The 19,384-nt window shown below is 34.8% G+C and overlaps 3 protein-coding genes and 1 non-coding gene across 11 annotated transcripts; 2 read left to right on the forward strand and 2 right to left on the reverse strand.

The window, feature by feature from the left end:
- The first annotated feature begins 2,497 nt into the window (after window positions 1-2,497).
- On the forward strand, window positions 2,498-5,939 carry LOC142547034 (ABSCISIC ACID-INSENSITIVE 5-like protein 7). 3 transcript variants are annotated; one of them, XM_075655087.1, is made up of 5 exons: window positions 2,498-2,559; window positions 3,522-4,676; window positions 4,790-4,861; window positions 4,959-4,988; window positions 5,518-5,939. In XM_075655087.1, exons 2-5 carry the CDS (start codon window positions 3,594-3,596, stop codon window positions 5,590-5,592), a joined length of 1,260 nt encoding a protein of 419 aa, XP_075511202.1. In that variant the 5' UTR covers window positions 2,498-2,559; window positions 3,522-3,593; the 3' UTR covers window positions 5,593-5,939. The 3 variants fall into 3 exon arrangements, with proteins under 3 accessions (XP_075511202.1, XP_075511201.1, XP_075511203.1); XM_075655086.1 differs by lacking the exon at window positions 2,498-2,559 and adding an exon at window positions 2,592-3,104; XM_075655088.1 differs by lacking the exon at window positions 2,498-2,559 and adding an exon at window positions 2,592-3,104 and having other exon boundaries at window positions 5,599-5,939.
- A 3,284-nt stretch (window positions 5,940-9,223) lies between these two features.
- LOC142547033 (protein DJ-1 homolog C) lies at window positions 9,224-13,142 on the reverse strand. 4 transcript variants are annotated; one of them, XM_075655083.1, is made up of 9 exons: window positions 12,848-12,987; window positions 12,505-12,722; window positions 12,227-12,381; window positions 11,944-12,093; window positions 11,662-11,841; window positions 11,443-11,520; window positions 11,119-11,319; window positions 9,758-9,895; window positions 9,229-9,672 (listed from the first exon to the last, which is right to left on the reverse strand). In XM_075655083.1, exons 4-9 carry the CDS (start codon window positions 12,085-12,087, stop codon window positions 9,466-9,468), a joined length of 948 nt encoding a protein of 315 aa, XP_075511198.1. In that variant the 5' UTR covers window positions 12,088-12,093; window positions 12,227-12,381; window positions 12,505-12,722; window positions 12,848-12,987; the 3' UTR covers window positions 9,229-9,465. The 4 variants fall into 4 exon arrangements, with proteins under 4 accessions (XP_075511197.1, XP_075511198.1, XP_075511200.1 ...); XM_075655085.1 differs by having other exon boundaries at window positions 12,505-12,714; window positions 12,848-12,985; XM_075655082.1 differs by lacking the exon at window positions 12,505-12,722 and having other exon boundaries at window positions 9,224-9,672; window positions 12,254-12,454; window positions 12,848-13,142.
- A 92-nt stretch (window positions 13,143-13,234) lies between these two features.
- On the forward strand, window positions 13,235-13,307 carry TRNAR-UCU (transfer RNA arginine (anticodon UCU)). The gene has a single exon. It is a non-coding gene; the product is annotated as a tRNA-Arg (tRNA).
- Window positions 13,308-16,048: 2,741 nt separating this feature from the next.
- Window positions 16,049-17,916, reverse strand: LOC142547035 (RAF-like serine/threonine-protein kinase PRAF). 3 transcript variants are annotated; one of them, XR_012820573.1, is made up of 2 exons: window positions 17,635-17,916; window positions 16,049-17,240 (listed from the first exon to the last, which is right to left on the reverse strand). XR_012820573.1 is itself a non-coding variant. In XM_075655089.1 (2 exons), the coding sequence occupies exons 1-2, from the start codon at window positions 17,828-17,830 to the stop codon at window positions 16,729-16,731; spliced, it is 525 nt and encodes a 174-aa protein (XP_075511204.1). In that variant the 5' UTR covers window positions 17,831-17,916; the 3' UTR covers window positions 16,049-16,728. The 3 variants fall into 3 exon arrangements, 1 of the variants encoding a protein (XP_075511204.1); XR_012820572.1 differs by having other exon boundaries at window positions 16,049-17,460; XM_075655089.1 differs by having other exon boundaries at window positions 16,049-17,057.
- Window positions 17,917-19,384: the final 1,468 nt, after the last annotated feature.

Genomic DNA, 19,384 nt, shown 5'->3' on the forward strand with positions numbered 1-19,384 from the left:
TTTTCAAATAATTTAGTCTAATTTTATTTGTGATGCAAACAATACCGACTAGGTTTCTTGTGAGACGGTGTCACGAATCTTTATCTGTGAGACGGGTCAAGTAGATATTCACAATAAAAAGTAATACTCTTAGCATAAAAAGTAATGCTTTTTCATAGATAACCCAAATAAGAGATCCGTCTCACAAAATACGACACGTGCGACCGTCTCATACAAATATTTGCTAACAATACAACCTTACTGTCAAGATAATTTTTATTTTATAACTAACAACAACTCAAAAACTGTTTTATAAAAAAAACCAACTAAAATCAATACAAACTATATACTAAACCTAGACCCAACCCAGGTTCGATCTATTTGAGGTGAATTTGTGCAACTTATCTAGATATTAAATATGCAATGCATATTAAATTTTACATCCACATCGGCCACACAGCTTTGAATCGTGTGATACTTTTAAGCTATGTTTACTTGTTAGAATAAGCATACGATTATATTAATAATCATGTTTACTTTTTTTTATGGTCCGTACTAATTTGTAAAGCTTACTTACATAATTTAACTATTAAAACTTGATGATTTATCACAAATAAAATGTGTGATTAATAATTATTTTTTATTAATACTCTTTTGAACAAAGAAAAATTACATTAATACCTTTTACTAAAAAAATAATATATGAAAAGCTAATTTATAAATTATAAAACATAAATAAAAAATCAAATAATTTAATGTATTATTTAATACATTTCATTTGATTTTATCCTTATTCATGGAATTTTTTTTACTCAGTTAATTAATTTTTATTTTTAAAATAATAAATAATATTTATACCCAATAGTTTTGGTGAATTAGAATAATTTACATGTGAATTAATAATAATTTAAATTCTTCAATAAAAATCACAATCTCAATTTTTCAAATACAAACTAAATAATAGACATATGACAAAATTGTAATTTGCCACTTAGTAATAATTCCAATCATAAAATTAATCAATCAAAGTAAATATGTTATAACTTATAACCATCGTTATTTCACATTTTATAAAGTTATCTTAATAATCTCAATATAATTTATCCACATATAAACACATCTCGCTAAATAAACTCGACCTTGAGGATAGGATATAACCGTACCAAAAAACTAGACCAAACCCATATAGCAAATATATTGATTTTTATCATTAGACAGATTGATAAAATACAGAAATGAAAAAAAAAAATTTGCGAGACAGTTTCAATAGTTAATTTTTTGAGATGAATTATCTATTTGAGTCACTCATGCAAATTACTTATTATTGTAAATATAAGCATATTTGACTCGTTTTATAGATAAAAAGCTGTAAGACAGTCTTACAAGAGACCTCTTAAATATATAGAAATAAATTATACAAACCATTCCAACTTTTGCGACAAGGTATTAAACTATATCAGTTGAATATCTCACACAATCATCTTGTTGTTCGTAGGTAGTTGTCTAGACGTTAACAATTTATTATCTTGCCTTTTTTCTTCGATGATACCGAAGATTTTTATTTTTAATAAACTATTTCCGTGAAATAGAGATAATACCTGGTTATTTTGATTTCGTGGGTTTTGTTTTTTACTAATTTTTCATATATAAAATAGTTAAAAAAAGATTTAAAATATATATTATAAATATAATTGTCTAATTCTGATAGACCAAAACTTTTAAATTGTGGACATGGGTTTATATTTAAGGCAAAAACTTGTGTAAGACGGTCGCACGGATCGTATTTTGTAAGACAGATATCTTATTTGGGTCATCCATGAAAAAGTATTAATTTTTATGTTTAGAGTATGACTTTTTATTGTGAATATCGATAGAGTTGACAATCTTACAGATAAAGATTCGTGAGACCGTAAGAGACATACTCTAGATTTAATTATATGATTTCGAATTTTCTAAAACTCAATCTTTCTTTTATCTTTTCTATTTACTATTTTTTTTTATTACAACACACGCGGGGGAAATCGAACTCAGGAAGCCAATTATTCTGGTAGAAAATGAGACCACGAGGCTACAAGCCCGGTCTCAATTAAAGTGCCCAGGTCTCATATAAAGTACTATTTGATATCAACAATAAGATATAAATTTTACTTTTTAAAAAAATTTAAAAAAAATTATTGTATATATCACCCTCTCTTGAATCCTCTTCACCGTTTGATTCCACGAGCAAAAGGTCTGATTTTATATTTTAATCAAAATATATTGACTTAATTCAAATCAATCTTGTCCGTACTACACGCTGCCCGCACCGAAATTCCAGCCAATAAGAAGCCGCCACTATACGCCTTGTCGAGAATATATGAATGAACGATCCACATACTCCCACGTAGAGCCCTCTCATTGGATAGTCAATCAAATCGAGGACCCTTGGACCTGATTCTTATTGGTCCACGTTTTGGAAAAGCCGACCCGCAGAAATTAAGAAATGAGTAAAATATGTTTATAATGTGTCGAAACGGCACCAGACACTTGTCGACTCCACCAAGAACAAGCCGGTCGGTGAAGAAATCTCCCCTCCATAAGGTGATTGGTCTAGATATTTCTTTTCATCTTTTTTTTTCATTTTTTTTATTTGGCTAGTTGGGGAAATTAGTTAAATCGGTTAATGTTTCTGGTTATAGAGAGTGATCGACGTTGATCGAACATTTCTTATGTAGTTTTTTTTTTTTTGGGGAACGATTACCGGTTTGTCGTAGGATTCGGCAAGATTAAGGAGTAGGTTGTACCAGTGTTGAATTATTGGTAGTTAGGTGAAATTTATGTACGGGTTCTGCTTCTGGCTGTTCAGTGTGGATAGATAGGGAAAACAGTTAGGCAAAAAAGGGACTGATTCTTCTGTAACTTCTGACAGTATGTTCCAGTGATTACGGATCCATTTGATTATTGGGAGTAATGGACATGATTAAATTTAGGATTGAGTTCTCGTGGTGTTTATAGATTGATATTTAGTTGGTGTATCTGGGTTTCCAGATGGGTTTTAAAAACATAAAGAAGCGAAATAGAAGCCATGGGGATTATTTTGAAGAACACTGTGCTTTGGTCTTCTGGGTCCCTTTGCGAGTACTCAAGTATGAGAATGACGGTGACTGACATTACATATCTTGGTTTACTCTCCACTTGTGTGATTTGGAGATTGAGAATTTAACGACGTTAAGACTGAAATCTTTTTCTAACTATATTTCCACTTAATTCAAGTGAAAACTGCATTGCTCTTGTTTTCTTGGGTTTAATTTAAATAAAAGAGGTTGGTTCCATGTGTTGTAATAATAGTCAAATGCAACCTTAAAACGTTGAAGTGGGATCTTAATTCATGTCGAGCCTCTGAATTTGCATGTTTCATGGATGCAACCATTAATTTGATGTATTGAGTTGGTCTAGTTTTTAGATTGTTTGAAGTATGATACTGGTTTCATTCATGTCTATACTTTTACATAAATGTGAGGAAGAACTTTGCATTAAATGGTTGTGTTGGTCTTGTTGTGTAGATCATCAAGATCTGAACTGGTGACTCGTGTGAGTTCAGACAGCTGGTTGCTCCGGTTTGCTATCTCGTACTTATGGGGTCTTACATGGACTTCAAGAATTTTGAAGACACGTCGCAAACAGATGACAGTGGTTGGAATCAAACAAGTAACCCCTCCTTTGCGCGACAGTCTTCCATATACTCCTTGACCTTCGAGGAGTTCCAAAATTCTTTGGGTGTTCCTGGGAAGGAATTTGGATCCATGAATATGGAGGAACTTTTGAAAAGCATTTGGACGGCTGAAGAAACTCATGCCTCGACCTCTACCATGGGAGATGGGATTGCACCGAATGGGAATTTGCAGAGGCAGGGTTCATTAACTTTACCACGTACACTTAGCCAAAAAACTGTGGATGAAGTGTGGAGAGACGTTCTCAGAGAGACAATTGGCGTACAAGATGTTACTGCAAGTGGGGGCTTGAACTTGGGTCCGAGTGAGCCCACTTTAGGTGAGATGACATTAGAAGATTTTTTGGCAAAAGCTGGTGTGGTTAGAGAAGATTCTCAAACTTCTGGGGGGCCAATCGGCAATGGAGTCTATCCCGGTTTGCCTCTACAAAACGAGAATAATAATGCTGGTTTGACCACAGAATTTCAACAAGTACCATCTCAGAACAATGTTGTATTGGGCAATCAACACTTTCTTGCTTCGTCAAATGTAGGGATCTACACAAGCGGTGTTAGTGTAACCAGCGTTGCACCACAACCACAACCACAGCCACAATTACAGCCTATTCTTCCTAAGAGAACAACCTTAGCCTTTTCTTCTCCTACAAATGTCGGAAACAATTCCCCAATGAAGGGTTCAATAGCCGGGATAACAAATGCTACGGATAATAAAATATACCAAAATGGAGTAATGGGCATGGGGGGATTATCTAATGGAGTGACAGTCGCACAAAATTCGCCTAGGAATAATCCTCATTGTGATGTTAGTGTTAAGGCTTGTGTAGATTCACCATCATCCCTTTCTCCTTCTCCTTTGCCTTATGCGTTTGGTCAAGTAGGGGGACGAGGGAGGAGATCGACGGCTTCTTTGGAGAAAGTAGTGGAGAGAAGGCGGAGGAGAATGATAAAAAACAGGGAGTCTGCTGCGAGGTCCCGTGCTAGGAAGCAGGTGATTCATTTAAAAGTTTTATGTTTGATTGCACTTTATGATCTTGTAGTCCTTGTGAGTCATCAGGGTTCATATTTTTATTTATTATTATCCTAAATTTAAAACATGAGCAGGCATATACCTTGGAATTGGAAGCGGAAGTAGCAACACTTAAAGAAATGAACTGCGAGTTACGTAAAAAACAGGTATTTTTTATGGGACAATAAGAAAATGCTCCAAAAAAGTAATCATGTGAGTTCTTGATTCTAACGTATTTAAACTGTTTCTCATGTTTTGCTTCAGCGAGAAATTTTGGAGATGCAGAAAACTCAGGTACTGAATCCCGTGTCGTCTTAAATTGCTATACTTGCAAATGTTGATAGACAAATTCAAACTTTGAGTAATGATTCCCATCTTTTCCTCCAAATTCCAATGTACCACCATATCCAGAACATTAAATGCAAAAGTCAGAACATTCGTTGTATAATTTCTTGCACACTCATATGACTTATTGCCACAGGTTGCATGGATAAATTGATTTATATTGTGAACACGAGTTTATGTTACAGTTCGATATTTTGTTGTATTTGTGCGGCCTATCTATCTCTTACATAAGAATACGATTCACGTGTAATTTTGCATATTCGCAAAGTCCCTCAGTATACTGTTGGAGTATAGTAAGATTTTTTCTTCCAAAAGATATGTAGCCGGAACCTATATATTGTATATTCCAAAATTTTAACAACATTCCGCTCAGCATGCTGGATGGTAAGGGTATACATTTTGAGTTGTATGTTTATCACATGTTCCACGGTGTTGTGTGCCATGTATCTTAAAGTGAAGGGTTTTTTTTTGTGGACAGACGCCGGAGACAAAAAAGAAACCAGGGGGAGATAAAAGAAGATGTCTGCGGAGGACGAGCACTGGACCTTGGTAGGCAGAGGCTTAGGAGACAAAAAAGAAACCAGGGGGAGATAAAAGAAGATGTCTGCGGAGGACGAGCACTGGACCTTGGTAGGGGGGGGGGGGGGACGGAGACCTTTGTTTGTGTTTAAGGTTCAAGATATCTTGGAAACTGACTCGTGTCCTTAAAATGGATTGTTTGCTTTATGTATTAATCTGTAGTGCAACATCAGTGTATTCAGGTTCCTCTCTTATGTAAAATCTCGTTTGATTCTCATTGAAACTTTTGATCTGTAGTGTAACCCTGGTGTAACTTTTTAAGGTTCCTTTGTGTAAAATCTTGCTTCTTTATCTACACATAATATATGTGTGTATATTTTATTTCCTTGTCATTTTATTTTCTTCTTTTTCAATTTATTGGCACAATCATTCCTTTTAGGTCAAATTTTTGTTTTTACCAAAAATGTTTTGTAACATGCAATAAATTTATTTAAAATTCAATATTATATGATTTTAAGATTATTTTATACGTTTGCGCTAGTCAGGTTCAATCACACGTTTGTACTTTGATCAACAAACTTGAAACATCCATCGAAGTTTTAAACTTGTTATATATCTTTCATCTAACTAGAACATTTCTACATACTTTATTCCTATGTTCAAGATATTTCTATTAAAATTACTAAATTATATTAATTAACTTAGATTTATATTAAAAAAACATTCAGAACTTCAAACAACAATCGTTCAATTTTCACACACATATATATATAGTAGAAAAGTGCACGTGCGTTGCACGTGAACAAATAAACTGCTGAAATATATAAATAAAATTTTGATAATATTTAAATGAATTAATATATGGATAGTAGTATTTATCAATTGAAATAAATCAAACCACAAAAATTAAAAATCATGATCATAGACGGTATATGAATCAGAAAAGCTGTCTTATCCACATGACACATTTTTCAATATGCTTCTTGGTTGATTTTGACAACTCAACAACTGTTTGTCGTAGTTTTTATAATATGCGTATAACTATTTTGGTATACTCAACAAGTATATGATCATCTTTAACTTATTATGTTATTTATAATCATCATCGAAGATTTGACATGCTTGTAGTTTGCTTCTCTATCACGACATTTTTTCAGTTTTCTACATTATTTTTATCCGGTAATCTTATATTTCGACTATTTATTATTATTTTTTGAATGATTTTTCAGTTTATGACAATCATCAACTGTAACTCCTAATAAAAAATTCTTTTAGTCGTGATAGGTTTTCACTTGTGAGTAAAAATATGTATAACCTATATATCCTTCAACAACATAATCAATGAATGATGTTGTAATTTCTTAAAACATCGTAATATTTGTAATATCAATTTTATATATTTAATATCAATATTATTAACATATAGCTATAAGGTTAATAAATTAGAACTGTTTATATATATCTACTCGGTTAATATAGCTACTCAAATTATTATATTAGAACTATTTCCTCGTTTAATTTGACGTAATTCAGGAAAGTCATCTCGTTAGTTATTTTTTTAGAATCTTTGGAACGATGATTGCGTTCATCATATCATGGGGATAGTATAGTTTCATTCTCATTTGTTGTGTTTAGAACATAATATTATATTATTCATTGAAACAAAACAAATGTTCTTCTATCGAGTTTACATTTTGTTTATAATATTTTATATCTTGTGGAACGACATACAAAATTAATTATTGTATTTTAAAAATTTTGAGAAGAGACATGAATAACATAATTAAGATGCAAATGAGATAATAAATATCATTCAAATATATATAAAAATATTTATTTTATTCAATATCTCATCTAATAATACAACTGTTTAGATTTCATAAGCATTTTATGATAGTCAAAATTAATTTGATGAAATGTTGTAGAATTTTATTTGCATTTCACTATTTGGCTAAGTGAATGTATTTGGCGAGAAGTTTTCAATACTACCATTTTATATCTTATGAATTAGCTCATTAGTCACTTTGACTAAAAAAAAGACAAAAACAACCTCTTAACCACCTCGGAATATATCGAGATGATATTGGATAAAATAAAGTGCAATTGGCTCAATGTCTCAATTTACTAAAAATTCACAAAATTGATCTATTGTGTCCACAAAACTTTAGAATTATTCTCATACCATTATAAATAGAATGAGAATTGTATACACTTTGTTTTTCATGTGTTTCTTTTTCTGGATGAAGAATTTTTTCTTTTTGAAAACGATTTTATTTTCTTAGAAATATTGACATTTTATATGATATTCATGCAACATAATCAACACAAATGACATATAACAATAAAACATGTTAACTCTAGGATAAAAAACTCATCTCATTGCAAGAACACTAAATGACAAATGAATCATATTATTTAGTAATATTTATTTAGCAGCATATATAAAAAATTGACCAAATGGCTTAAAAATAGTGTTTGAAATCAGTTACATACAAACATTTCTCTCAATCACGTATCTCAATTGACACATAAAGAGTCTGAAAATATCTCTACTCTAAATGGGAGAAAGAATTTTTATATGAACTTAATATTTATTAATAATTTATTTTTATTCAATCCGTCTCATCTCCCTTCGTCTTCCCATTATTATCTATCATTAATATGATAGAGATTTTCATAAATTTGACTGCAATGTATAAATTTAAGAAATTAAAATTAAATTAAAATAATAATTATTTTGATTTAATTAAATACACTATTAATGATCATTTTATACTAATATAAAAAATGACTTAAATAACATCATGAATATGATGAATATTGTAAAACAAAAAATTGGTAAAATAGTAAGCTCACAATTGAAAGTCATATATTTAATAGATATTATTAATAGATAATATATTATTTAAGGATATTTTTTTAGCATCATATATCGAAATTGATTAAATACTTAAATATTTGTATTTGTATTGAAATCACTTACATACAAACTTTTTCTCTCAATTATGTATCTATGTTGATACATAAGTAGTTTAAAAATATATCTATTTTAAATGAGAAAAATATGTTTTATATGATTTTAATTTTATTAATAATTTAATTTTATTAAACCTCACTCATCTACATTCGTCTTCACATTATTACCTTAATATTCGGAATATTAACAAATTTTTAATTTATAACATTATTAAACAAAATGGTAAAATAATAATCATATTAAACTAACGTGGAAAATAATTTAAAAAAACCTTGGAACATGACAATTTATAAAACAAATAAAATGGTAAAATAGTAAGTTTACAAATGAAAATCGTATATTTATAAAAGTAAAATAGATGTAATATTATTATTTTTTTTAAATATGTAAATTAAATTAAATTTAAAAGTAAAATCAAATTAATAATTATATTGATTGAATTAAGTAGACTATTAATGATCATATTAAATTAACATAGAAAATTACTTAAAGAACCTCGTAAACATAACAAATTGTAAATAAATGAAAGGGTAAAATAGTAAGCTCACAATTCAAACTCATATATTTATAATAGTATTAGATTAGATATTAGATAGATATTAGATATTAGATTAGATATATAATCAGCAATAATTACTCTTTTTGTCGATCTAAACTAGCATTTTCATGTTATCTAATGTGATTCATATTACTCCAATATAAAATAATTTACATAATCAGAGTTAAAACAGCTTTCGAAATTGACAAACTACAAAACTCAATTTTGATAGGTCATACCTCATTACTGAGAATGTTATGTGGAATGTTACACTGACAACTGCTCGTTTCTTGGTTTCAAGAATTGCCAATCTCCTGTAGAACATGTAACACTTCTTGCAGAAAAAGACTCACGACGAGCTTCCAACAAGCATAGGCGAGGTATCCCGGTTGTCACCTCGGGTATTCGAGAACCAAACCTTCCGCTACGCTCCTTGCTCTTGCTACCCCAAAAAGCTTGCTTACAATAGCCATCGCAAAATCAGTTGCAGTAGCACGTCCTTTGCTGGTAATAAGTTGCCCGTCAATGACGACTCGAGCACCAGTCACCATGTTATTGACATCGTTCATCACAGAGGGGTGAGCTGTGGCGTGCCTATCCTGTTCAAAGAAGAGCCAGAATGAGTTTTGAAATCAACTGAAAAAATACAGAAATATTGAGGTGTGAATCCCATCCGCATCGCACCTTCAGCAACCCATAACCTTGCAAAATGGCAAGGGAAGAACAGAGTGCACCAAAAAACCTTCCTTCGGACTCTTGTTCTTTCAACAATTTCTTTAAAATCCTCGACTTGTGAAGCCGTTCATCGGCAGAAACTCCTCCCTAGATAATAATGAGCCAAATGAGGCGCTATTTTTGAAGGACAATGACCAGGGGTGCCAAGCTGAGTAAATTCGAGTTACATTGAGCTAAGGACAAGGACTTTATTTTTTATACTTCGTGCTAAAAAGTTTAGAAAGTTATTGTTTGGGGAGCACAAAAAACAAATATTTAATACTATTTTATATTTTTAATAATATAAAATAAAATTAATATCTTTAGCATCAGATATATCATCTCCGAGTAAAAATAATATCTATTATAGAATATCACACAGCAAATTGTTAAGATTGGAACTTGCACCTAACTCAACACCAAAAACTAGCTCAAGAGGAGATGATTGTCCAAGTCCATATATGCAACTTTCAGGAATTTTATCTAACCAGTGTGGGACAAGTGACACACCCCTTCCCACGCCAAGGAATGAACATCTGGAGCGTGAAGTTTACAAATAACCCAAATATGGGAAGAATGAAAACTAGCTCAAGAGGGGAGGATTATCCAAGTCCATATATGCAACTCTCAGGGATTTTGTCTGACCGATGTGGGATAACTAACACACCCTCTTATCTTGATTTCTCGAACCGAGAGATCCCCAGAACGTAAATGATCAGGGATCGATGGTCAGATCTAGTATGGATCATACATGGACGGTAGTTGCTTATAGGATATTATTATATATATTATTAATTAAATAATAATAATTATTAAGGATTTCATCAAAAACCACTAGTTATATTGGCTTGTTCCCCGGATTATTCCTAGAACCCTCCATTGAACCTGAACTGGTCGAGAGACTTTTGTAACTTTAGCTTAGTTGGACTCTTAGAAGTTCCTTTTCGGAGGAGGAATTCCAAAGAGAATCCAAGATTGCTTTGCCCTGAAGTGCAAAATAAAAAGGAAATCCTGTATTTTACATATCCATACGACCTAACTCAACCCCAAAAGCTAGCTCAAGAGGGGAAGATTGTCTAAGTTCATTTATGCAACTTTCTGGGATTTTATCTAACCAATGTGGGACAACTAACACAAATACATTCTTACATGACATACAATATATAGCAAAAAATGTATCTTTCGAAAACAAAAGAAGGACAATACGTTATTCCTAACCAAAATACATTATTGGGTATATTACAATTGACGTAACTGATTTCAAGGGAACATGATTCCCAACCAAAAAGAAACGAAAGAAGCACGATATGAATAATATAAGTGTACGATACCGGCAGGATGATTAAATCATATGTTGATTCAGCCGCAGCACTTATCAACTTGTCAGCAACAATTTTTGTTCCAGTGGATGCCAAAATCTGCAAAGATTTTTCCACTGAAGCAACGATAACATTCACTTTTGCTCGTCGTAAAATATCTACAACAGTCACCACTTCAATTTCTTCAGAGCCATCAGCCACTGGAACAAGAACCTATGGCATTTATCAGAAGCATAAGAATAAGTAATTGTATTAAGACAAACTAGGATTATCTAGGATAACTAGGTTCTGTGAAGTGTGAACAATGTGTATCGAGAAGAAAAAGGAAGCTCTTACTTGAGGAGTGTGATCAAGAGCCCACGAAACATCATTAAATTCTTCTTTTTTCAGATCATCAACATCAGCACTTAACAACTACACAAATTAAATGTTTTCAAATATCTGAAACATGATGTGGAACATTTAGGGCGTGCGTACAATTCATTAGCACATACCATGTGTCCTCTCAAATGTAGTAAAATCAAAACACGTCAAATTTAAGAAGCTCTTGCTTACCATCATGTCAGAAATATCCATGGCCACCGACTTGCCAAAGAGCTGCTCCACCAATGATATAGCAAAATCAAAGCAAGTGCCTGGGCCTCGACTAGTAGTTAGCTCTCCAGAAACCTGAACTTTTGATTTAACGGCCCAAAAAGTGGGAAGCTTGCTCATAAAGGCAGGATGACAAGTCGTCTTGCAGGGTAAACTACGATCAAATTAGCCAACAGAGTAATAACATATATCACAAGGGAAAAAAAATCATTAAACTACAAATGTAGCACAGAATGCAAGTACCTGCTTTCTCTTGAGCAGTCCCCAAGGCAAAAGTGCAACAGCTGGAGCAGCACATATCGCACCGTACAATCGTTTATTTTCAGCATGCTTGCTTGTTATATCTTGAAGAATTTTGCAATCTCTTAAACGAGCAGAGCCTGGCATACCTCCCTACTTGGCATATAAGGCCAACGTAGGTTGATGCAAACGTGAGTTAAGGTGTATGTTCGCTAACTAATGTACAAATAAATACGACTAAAAAACCACACTAGCAATTAGAAAGAGAGAAACAAAGACTCGTAACTGTGGTTTAGAAGAGTTCAATACCGACCGGTAGTGCAACAAGATCAAAAATCTCATCAGAACAGGAAGATATGAATGTGTCAGCTACAAGCCTGGTGCCTCCAGATGCCTCAACCTCCAGTTGCTCCTCCACTGATGCCAATGTTACCTCTGCACCTGCGCGACGAAGAATACCGATCATTATCACTGCCTCCATTTCTTCTGTCCCGAACCCAATAGGCACCAGAATCTATAAATTGGAAAAAAAAAACAAAGGGTGACCAGCAAATTATAACTTACTAACTGCAGGACGATCAGAATGTAGGGCGAAAACAAATTTTATGCTAAAATGCCAGTTCCACGATGACCACGACCTATCTCACTTTGCCGCCTGGTTATATTCGTGGGTCAGGGAGACCAAGGGGGAGAGGGGGATAAAGTGACATATGCAGCCTTTCTACAAATCTAAGTTTCATCCACCAACCCACTTCCTGAATCCACCATATGACACTGAAAATCTAGAAAACCTCTTAAAATTTGAGGACATACGAAAGAGAGAAAACAAAAGTCCAGGAAACTAAAAACAAATAACCTATTTATAAAGGAAAGAAAAGAAACACACACACATATATAAATCATGGACCTTTTTGCGAGGAATTGAAGATGAGGGAGCTGTATATGGAGTGAGGACTGGAGATGGGGATATACTTTTGTTGGGGTTTGAAGAGCGTTGTCTAAGGGCAGGTTTCTTCTGGGTTTTCGGGCTTTGGGTCACTGCGTGTATTGAGAAGGGTATGTAGAGGAAAGTGGCGTGAGAAATGACCGCCGCAGGCTTGGCGGTGATAAGTGGGAACGCCGGCGATAGAGAATTCATCATCTTCTGTGGCTTTGCTTAAATGCCCGGACAACCAAATCCTGAAGGAAAAATATCCCATAAACAAGCTTAAAGTGGCAATATGTTTTAATCCAAATGGAAATGATATTATAAATTATAATTAAGAACAAACATAAAAACACCTCTAACCATATAGCGCCCGTGGCCTAATGGATAAGGCGTCTGACTTCTAATCAGGCGATTGTGGGTTCGAGTCCCACCGGGCGTGTTTTGTTAAATTTTTGCGAACCGCTGTTATTTAATGGGCCTAATCTTGAGGCAAAAGGACGGCCCAAAAATCATGCTAATTTCTCTCTTTTTTTCTAAAAACAAAATTTTTTCGTGCAAAGTGAAAAAATAATATTGTTTAAAAACAATCTACTCCATATTTGTATTTGTATCATACAAAATAATTATCTTATTTTGCACAAACGGCTCCCTTCGTCATCAATGCTGCATCCGTCACGCTGCCAACACCCATGTTCTGTCGCCACTATTTTTGCAAGTTCTATGATCCCTCTTTGATGACATGTTCGCTGCGACAGATGAATTTTTACCCATTTTATAATGCTATGATGATTTTTTCTACTTTTAAGTATGCTTTAACTTCATCGAATGTTGTATGTAATATGTAAATTTGTAGTTATGTTTCTCTCTTTTTGTTTTACTTTTCTCAAGTCTGCAAACACCGTACCTTCTCCATCATATATGCTTCTTAAAACCACTGACATTGGGGAGGGGAAGCATACATGTCGCATGAGAACATGATGTTTTGAAAAGTTCAATATCAATTCTTGGTTACTGATTAAAAGTACTTGGATAATTATTTACTCCAGTCAAAACACCTGCCATACAAGGATGCAAAGTCCATTCCTTTTAAGGCATTCAGGATTCTCACAAAGTTCTTGGATTCGGGAAACACAGCAAGCTTCAGACAAATCGATTATTATAAGTGAGATATAGGATTCTAGAACTCGAAATCTTGTGTCTGCGACAAGGATCAGTGACTATGTATTATCAAATGAGCTGGTGAGCATGGCTCTAGCCATGGTTGCAGAAGATAAAAAAATCAATCGTGTATTTGAAGGAACTATTTGCTGAGGAGGTATGCTTATCACCAATCTAGCTTTCTGAGGTTTCCTTCAGTAATAACTTGTATATAGTAGGGCAGTGTGAAAATTGAGACTGATAGGGGGAGACTGATTGAGGCTGGTATCCTAATTTTTGTTTTCCTGTTTCATGTGAAGTTTTATTCCTGTTAGATTTTACCCAGTTGTCCTTCTCAACTAGCTTCCTCCAGTTTGTCACTGTTGGAAAAAGGTGTCTCAAAGTTGGGAGAATGGGAAGAAGTGAAAGAGATTTTATTTTGTTGGTCACAAGATGGACCGAGCAGTTGATCAGGAGTAGCTGGAAACGGTTGAAGTCAGTTGTTGACAACAGAGTGACATGAGCAATCGGTAATATATATGCGTGTGTATGTGAATGACTCCAGGAAAGGCTTAATATCAATAAACAAGAAATCCAGTCTTCGATCCTGGACTTGATTAGACGATCAAACGAGGGAGATTCGTTCGTAGATATTTACGAGAAAGACCAAATCCGCAAATCCCGGACTGGTAGCAATCCATGAGGTAGAAAGGAATAGAGATTACGAGAGGCAAAAACACGAGAGTCTTGGAGAGATCAAGGAGATTAGTCTTGGTTGTAAATCTTTGACTGTTATTCGTATCTCTGTAATTGTAAAACTTTATGGTGATTGAATACAAAAGTTGACCATTCCTTCCGTGGACGTAGGTGGCCACGTAACTCCTTGTGCAAATTTTACTCTCTTGAATTTCTTATTTGCGTGCTGCTGTTGTATGATTCCAATTGTGACCATCGAGATCAATCGTAGATACAATATTAACTCGAATCCTAACACTCACTGACTGCAGTGCTTTTTATTTATATTGCTTTTTTCTTTATCATTCTGAAAGCTCATAAATTGTTTTTAACTGTTGGGGAAACTGGATGCTATGAAGGCTCTCTTGGATATGGTTTAATTTTCAAGTGAAACGGTCTTTATTTTGATGTCCTTAGGAAATGGACCATGCTTAGGAAGTTCAAAGAATTTGAAATCAACTCAAATCCGTCAATCCAGGAATATATGGAAATATATATTGGTCGAGTACTCACTTGCCGAATTTTGGCACATCTGTTCCTGACTCTTCAGGGAAATGAGACGTTTATAAAGCCTGCAGAATGCTATCTTTATGACCAGGGAGAGCTTTGTTTCTACGAAATAATGATCAGGAGCCGCCAACGTGAAGAAGTAATTGGGTATCATCTCGCAACAGCAGAGCATGCTGTGATCAACCATCTGGGCAAATCGACGAAGTGCCTATCCTCAAAATGTCGGGACTACGAAGTTTGCTCAATATTATGCTACATGACAACAAAGTTGGGAGCAGCACCGTCACATCGAGCAGCAACTACAATGATAATCAAATTTATATTCCAGAAAGATGGAGGGAACATACTTAGACTTTATGCTCATAAATACTAAAACATAACAATCACCCGAATCTATTTCTGGCTGTTTTGTTGTTCTATATGTTAGCTACAGTTCAAAAATTAAATAAAAGAACTTGAAATGTTCAAATAAAACCAAACGTTAGTAAGTTAAAGTCATTTGTACCCCTCTTACTCTCTCTTTGTCATGATTCTCTCTTTGTCTGAACTTTGATGTTTTCAAAATGATAGTACGATCACCAGGTTTCTTAAGATGGGGGTTTATTTAATTTTTTTCCAGTTTTTATTCTCAAACCAATAAATTGATAATTGAATAAATTATGCAATCAAATTAAAATTTCAAGTACTCGAAACTAACATCATTCTCTTGCAACCTTGTAAAAACCTATATTCGGTTTGAAAGATAGTTGTGTACAAAGACTTGACAGCACTTAAATCACAAATCCAGAACGGACAAAATTAAAAACAGAAAAAATTCGACATCTTTATGTACAATACAATGTTGTTGATATACGTCTTTCAAACTAACACTCAAGTACGTTCCATTTTACAACGAGAGCTGAAAACCGTTCAATATACAAGTAAACATCACGTCAAACTATAACACAGCAAGAACTCAACATCCTCACTATTTATTCCCACGGAGAATTTGGCAAAAAGTCTGTTCAAGTATCCCCACCCCTAGTGTTATCCCATGCCTTCATCTCATTGTGGCCGTGCCGCGGACTCAAAACAACCGGGTTCATAACGACATTCTGCCTTGAAGCCGAGTAGTAATTGTGAGGGACAGGGTCCACTTGGTAATTCACCCCCTCAACTCGGGCGACAGACCTCACAGACATGAGCCTTTCGGGCCCAACGCTTCTGTTGATATCAATAGGTGGCTTGGGAGATTGGTAGGCAGGACAGTGTGGCTGCCTATAACTCTGATAATATTGGTGAGGAATTTGATTCACATAATAATGGCTTGTTTGTTGTGGAGAATTTAAGCTGCATATGTTAGGCATACTGCAAACTTTGTGCATATTGGTACGGCTGCTTTTGTGGTTTCCATGAAGCATGGCTTCGTTGTTTATGGTTTCTGTGGTGCAGCTATATCTGGTGACCTTGGGGAAGAGCATGCCGAGGAAACTAAAGAGTCACGTTGGACGGAATTGATAGTTTGGAGTTGTTTCAGTGCTGAATGGAGTAGAGGGGATTATGCCATTGATGGCATCAATATACCGTTGCTCAAGACCGTGAGGATCTACATAGCCCACATGGTTCTCCAACGAAAAGGGATTTGCAGGGAATAGGAACGACCGAAGTTTTGGAGCTCCGGCAGTTTCATAGTTGGTAGCTTCATCCATCATGTGGCGTAGATCTTCATCAGATCTCACCGAGACCAAGGAATCGAGTTCCTCAAACAAGACTTGGAACTTAAGGATCAATTCTCCGTCGATTAGATAAGCGAGCTTCTTCATAAGTTCTGTAAATAATGAAAACCACTCATTGTGAGAACATTTAAAGCCAGGACTGGATGAAAATCAAAACAGTTTTCTTTTCTTTCCTTTCCTTTCCAAGATTCAGCATCTTCTTTCTCACTAGGTCTACTAATAGTATCACCATTGCAAATCATGCCTCAACTCTAAATTGATCTTGCAACTGCCATCTGCCACCAACTCCACCACCACAGAAAAGTTTTGTAATCCAAACCATATAAGTAACAAGAATAACGAGATGAGTAGAAAATAATGGCTACAATGCATAACAAAAACATGCAAGAATTTTTAGAAACTATCTCATCTGCCGTACATAATTGATGACAGTGAAATCGAAGTCTTCTCTTCCGTAAATGGAGAAAGCCAAGAGTGGTGACCAACTATTTCATACTGCATTTCGTATAGTTAAGGTTCATTAAAGTTGTTCCGTTTAGGGGTAAAACCCATCCCTTCATGTCAAAAATTCTCAAGGAAATACAGAGTGTTCCAAAACCAAGGAAAATCGTGAGAATTGTGATTTTCCAGATAAAAAGATATGAACATATAGCGAATGAAATGCAGAACCTTGGAAAGGAATGTCCCGAGGCACAGAAATGACACGGGTTTCGCCGCCAACATACTTGAGGTGGCGGTCGGCGGGGCGGGGGAGGATCTTTCCGCCGTGACTGCACAAGAACTTGACACGGTTCTTAGGCGAATTGGGGGCTGAATTGTGCGCCGAACCCGAAGCAGGGCCAATATCAACAACTTCCTTCGACATTGCAATGAAACTTTGAGGGCTAAAAATCAATGGAGGAGAGAATTTCCAGAGAGAAGAGGATGAGAACGTAAGAGTTCGTTGGTATTTTATAAGCACCATAATTTAATATATGTATTATTTAATCACTTATTATTATTTAATTACTTTTTTCAAATATTTGATTAATAACATTATTAACAAATAATGTTATTTTATGTAATTATTTATTAAAATTAAATTATTAAAATATGAGATTTTGAATAATAATTTGAAATTATTAATATTAAGTGATGAACATATTTAATATTTAAAAAATATTATAAAAACTATATAAAAAATTATACTATTTGAGTTACTAAATAGTGATAACTGTTTTATATCGTTAAATTGACTTCTTTATCATTGTATTTAATATATTGAATAAGTTGAATTGTTATTAAAAAATAGAAAAAATTATTTACAAATCATATATTATTTTATCTATCAAAATTTTTAAAGAATAAATAAATAAAACTTATTTTATTTATTAGATGGATAAATTTTGATTAAAATTTTTAACTAAATACAGTAATATCAAACAAAAATTAAAATATTATTATTATAATACATTTACATTTATCTTTTTATGCAGTTGTGTTCTTGGTCAGTGATCGTTGAGTTTTTTATCTTTGAAATTGATACTCACTGAAAATTTAGGATTTGATTCCATCAAGTGACACTAGTCCAAACGCAGGCTTCGAATTTGCTCTAAGCCTCAAATCACGAATAAGATCGTTAGAAGGGGGCCACAAAGGTGTACGTAGCCACTCCGACGCTCAAGTTAGAGACTGGGGATATAAGGGGAGAGCAGCTAAGGGTGCTGTTGAAAAATAATATAGTGAATGCTGAATTACACACTCAAATCTGGTATTTATAGGAGAATACATGGGCCTATCATAGACCTTCTACCTAGGCTAGGGATGGGCCTGGGGGTTTGGGCCTCATCTTTAGGGGCCTATTCATAGGGTATCATCAGTCTCCCCATCTCAAGTTGAATTGAATCGCAAGTTCGAATTTCAATTAATTGTGTTGCCCTTGGTTTACAATATATGAGTTGTGTGTTGTTCATCTGTTGTTCATTAGTCTCCAAAAATTTGGAAACAAATTGAACCACCTTCCATTTCGGAAGGGCCAAATCTGTGTTGGGCTCCTCCACACCCACGCCTAGCACCCTCGCCTTACTCACGTTCTTGTCTCACCTTCTCCCCTCCCGCGCACCTCGCCCTCGCCTCGCCTCGCCTGCCCATGCTTTCCTTTCCCCTCGCATAGCCTCGCCATGCCTCCCCATCGTTTGCCCACGACCTCGCCCTCGCCCCGCCTTCGCTTCCCTCTCCCCTCGCCCAGCCTCGCCAAGTCTCCCCATCGCTTGCCTTCGCCTCGCCAGCCCTCTCCCTCGCCCCGCCTTCGCTTCCCTCTCCCCTCGCCCAGCCTCGCCAAGTCTCCCCTTCGTCCAACCTCGAGCGCTCGGCCACGCGCCTAGCCACCGCCCATGCACTCACTCCACACAGCGCCACCACGCCCGCACATCCTCGCCCT

This window comes from Primulina tabacum, chromosome 5 (genome assembly GCF_025594145.1).
Source record: "Primulina tabacum isolate GXHZ01 chromosome 5, ASM2559414v2, whole genome shotgun sequence".
Lineage (NCBI taxonomy): Eukaryota > Viridiplantae > Streptophyta > Magnoliopsida > Lamiales > Gesneriaceae > Primulina > Primulina tabacum.

Coding starts and splice junctions, on each gene's coding strand:
- LOC142547034 (XM_075655087.1), top strand. CDS start 3,594: ATGGGGTCTTACATGGACTTCAAGAATTTTGAAGACACGTCGCAAACA. Junction 4,862..4,958: donor GCGAGTTACGTAAAAAACAG/GTATTTTTTATG, acceptor GTTTTGCTTCAG/CGAGAAATTTTGGAGATGCA. Junction 4,989..5,517: donor TGGAGATGCAGAAAACTCAG/GTACTGAATCCC, acceptor TTTTGTGGACAG/ACGCCGGAGACAAAAAAGAA.
- LOC142547033 (XM_075655082.1), bottom strand. CDS start 13,081: ATGATGAATTCTCTATCGCCGGCGTTCCCACTTATCACCGCCAAGCCT. Junction 12,455..12,847: donor CTTCAATTCCTCGCAAAAAG/GTCCATGATTTA, acceptor TCCAATTTATAG/ATTCTGGTGCCTATTGGGTT. Junction 11,842..11,943: donor GACTGCTCAAGAGAAAGCAG/GTACTTGCATTC, acceptor TTACCCTGCAAG/ACGACTTGTCATCCTGCCTT.
- LOC142547035 (XM_075655089.1), bottom strand. CDS start 17,830: ATGTCGAAGGAAGTTGTTGATATTGGCCCTGCTTCGGGTTCGGCGCAC. Junction 17,058..17,634: donor TCGGGACATTCCTTTCCAAG/GTTCTGCATTTC, acceptor CATTATTTACAG/AACTTATGAAGAAGCTCGCT.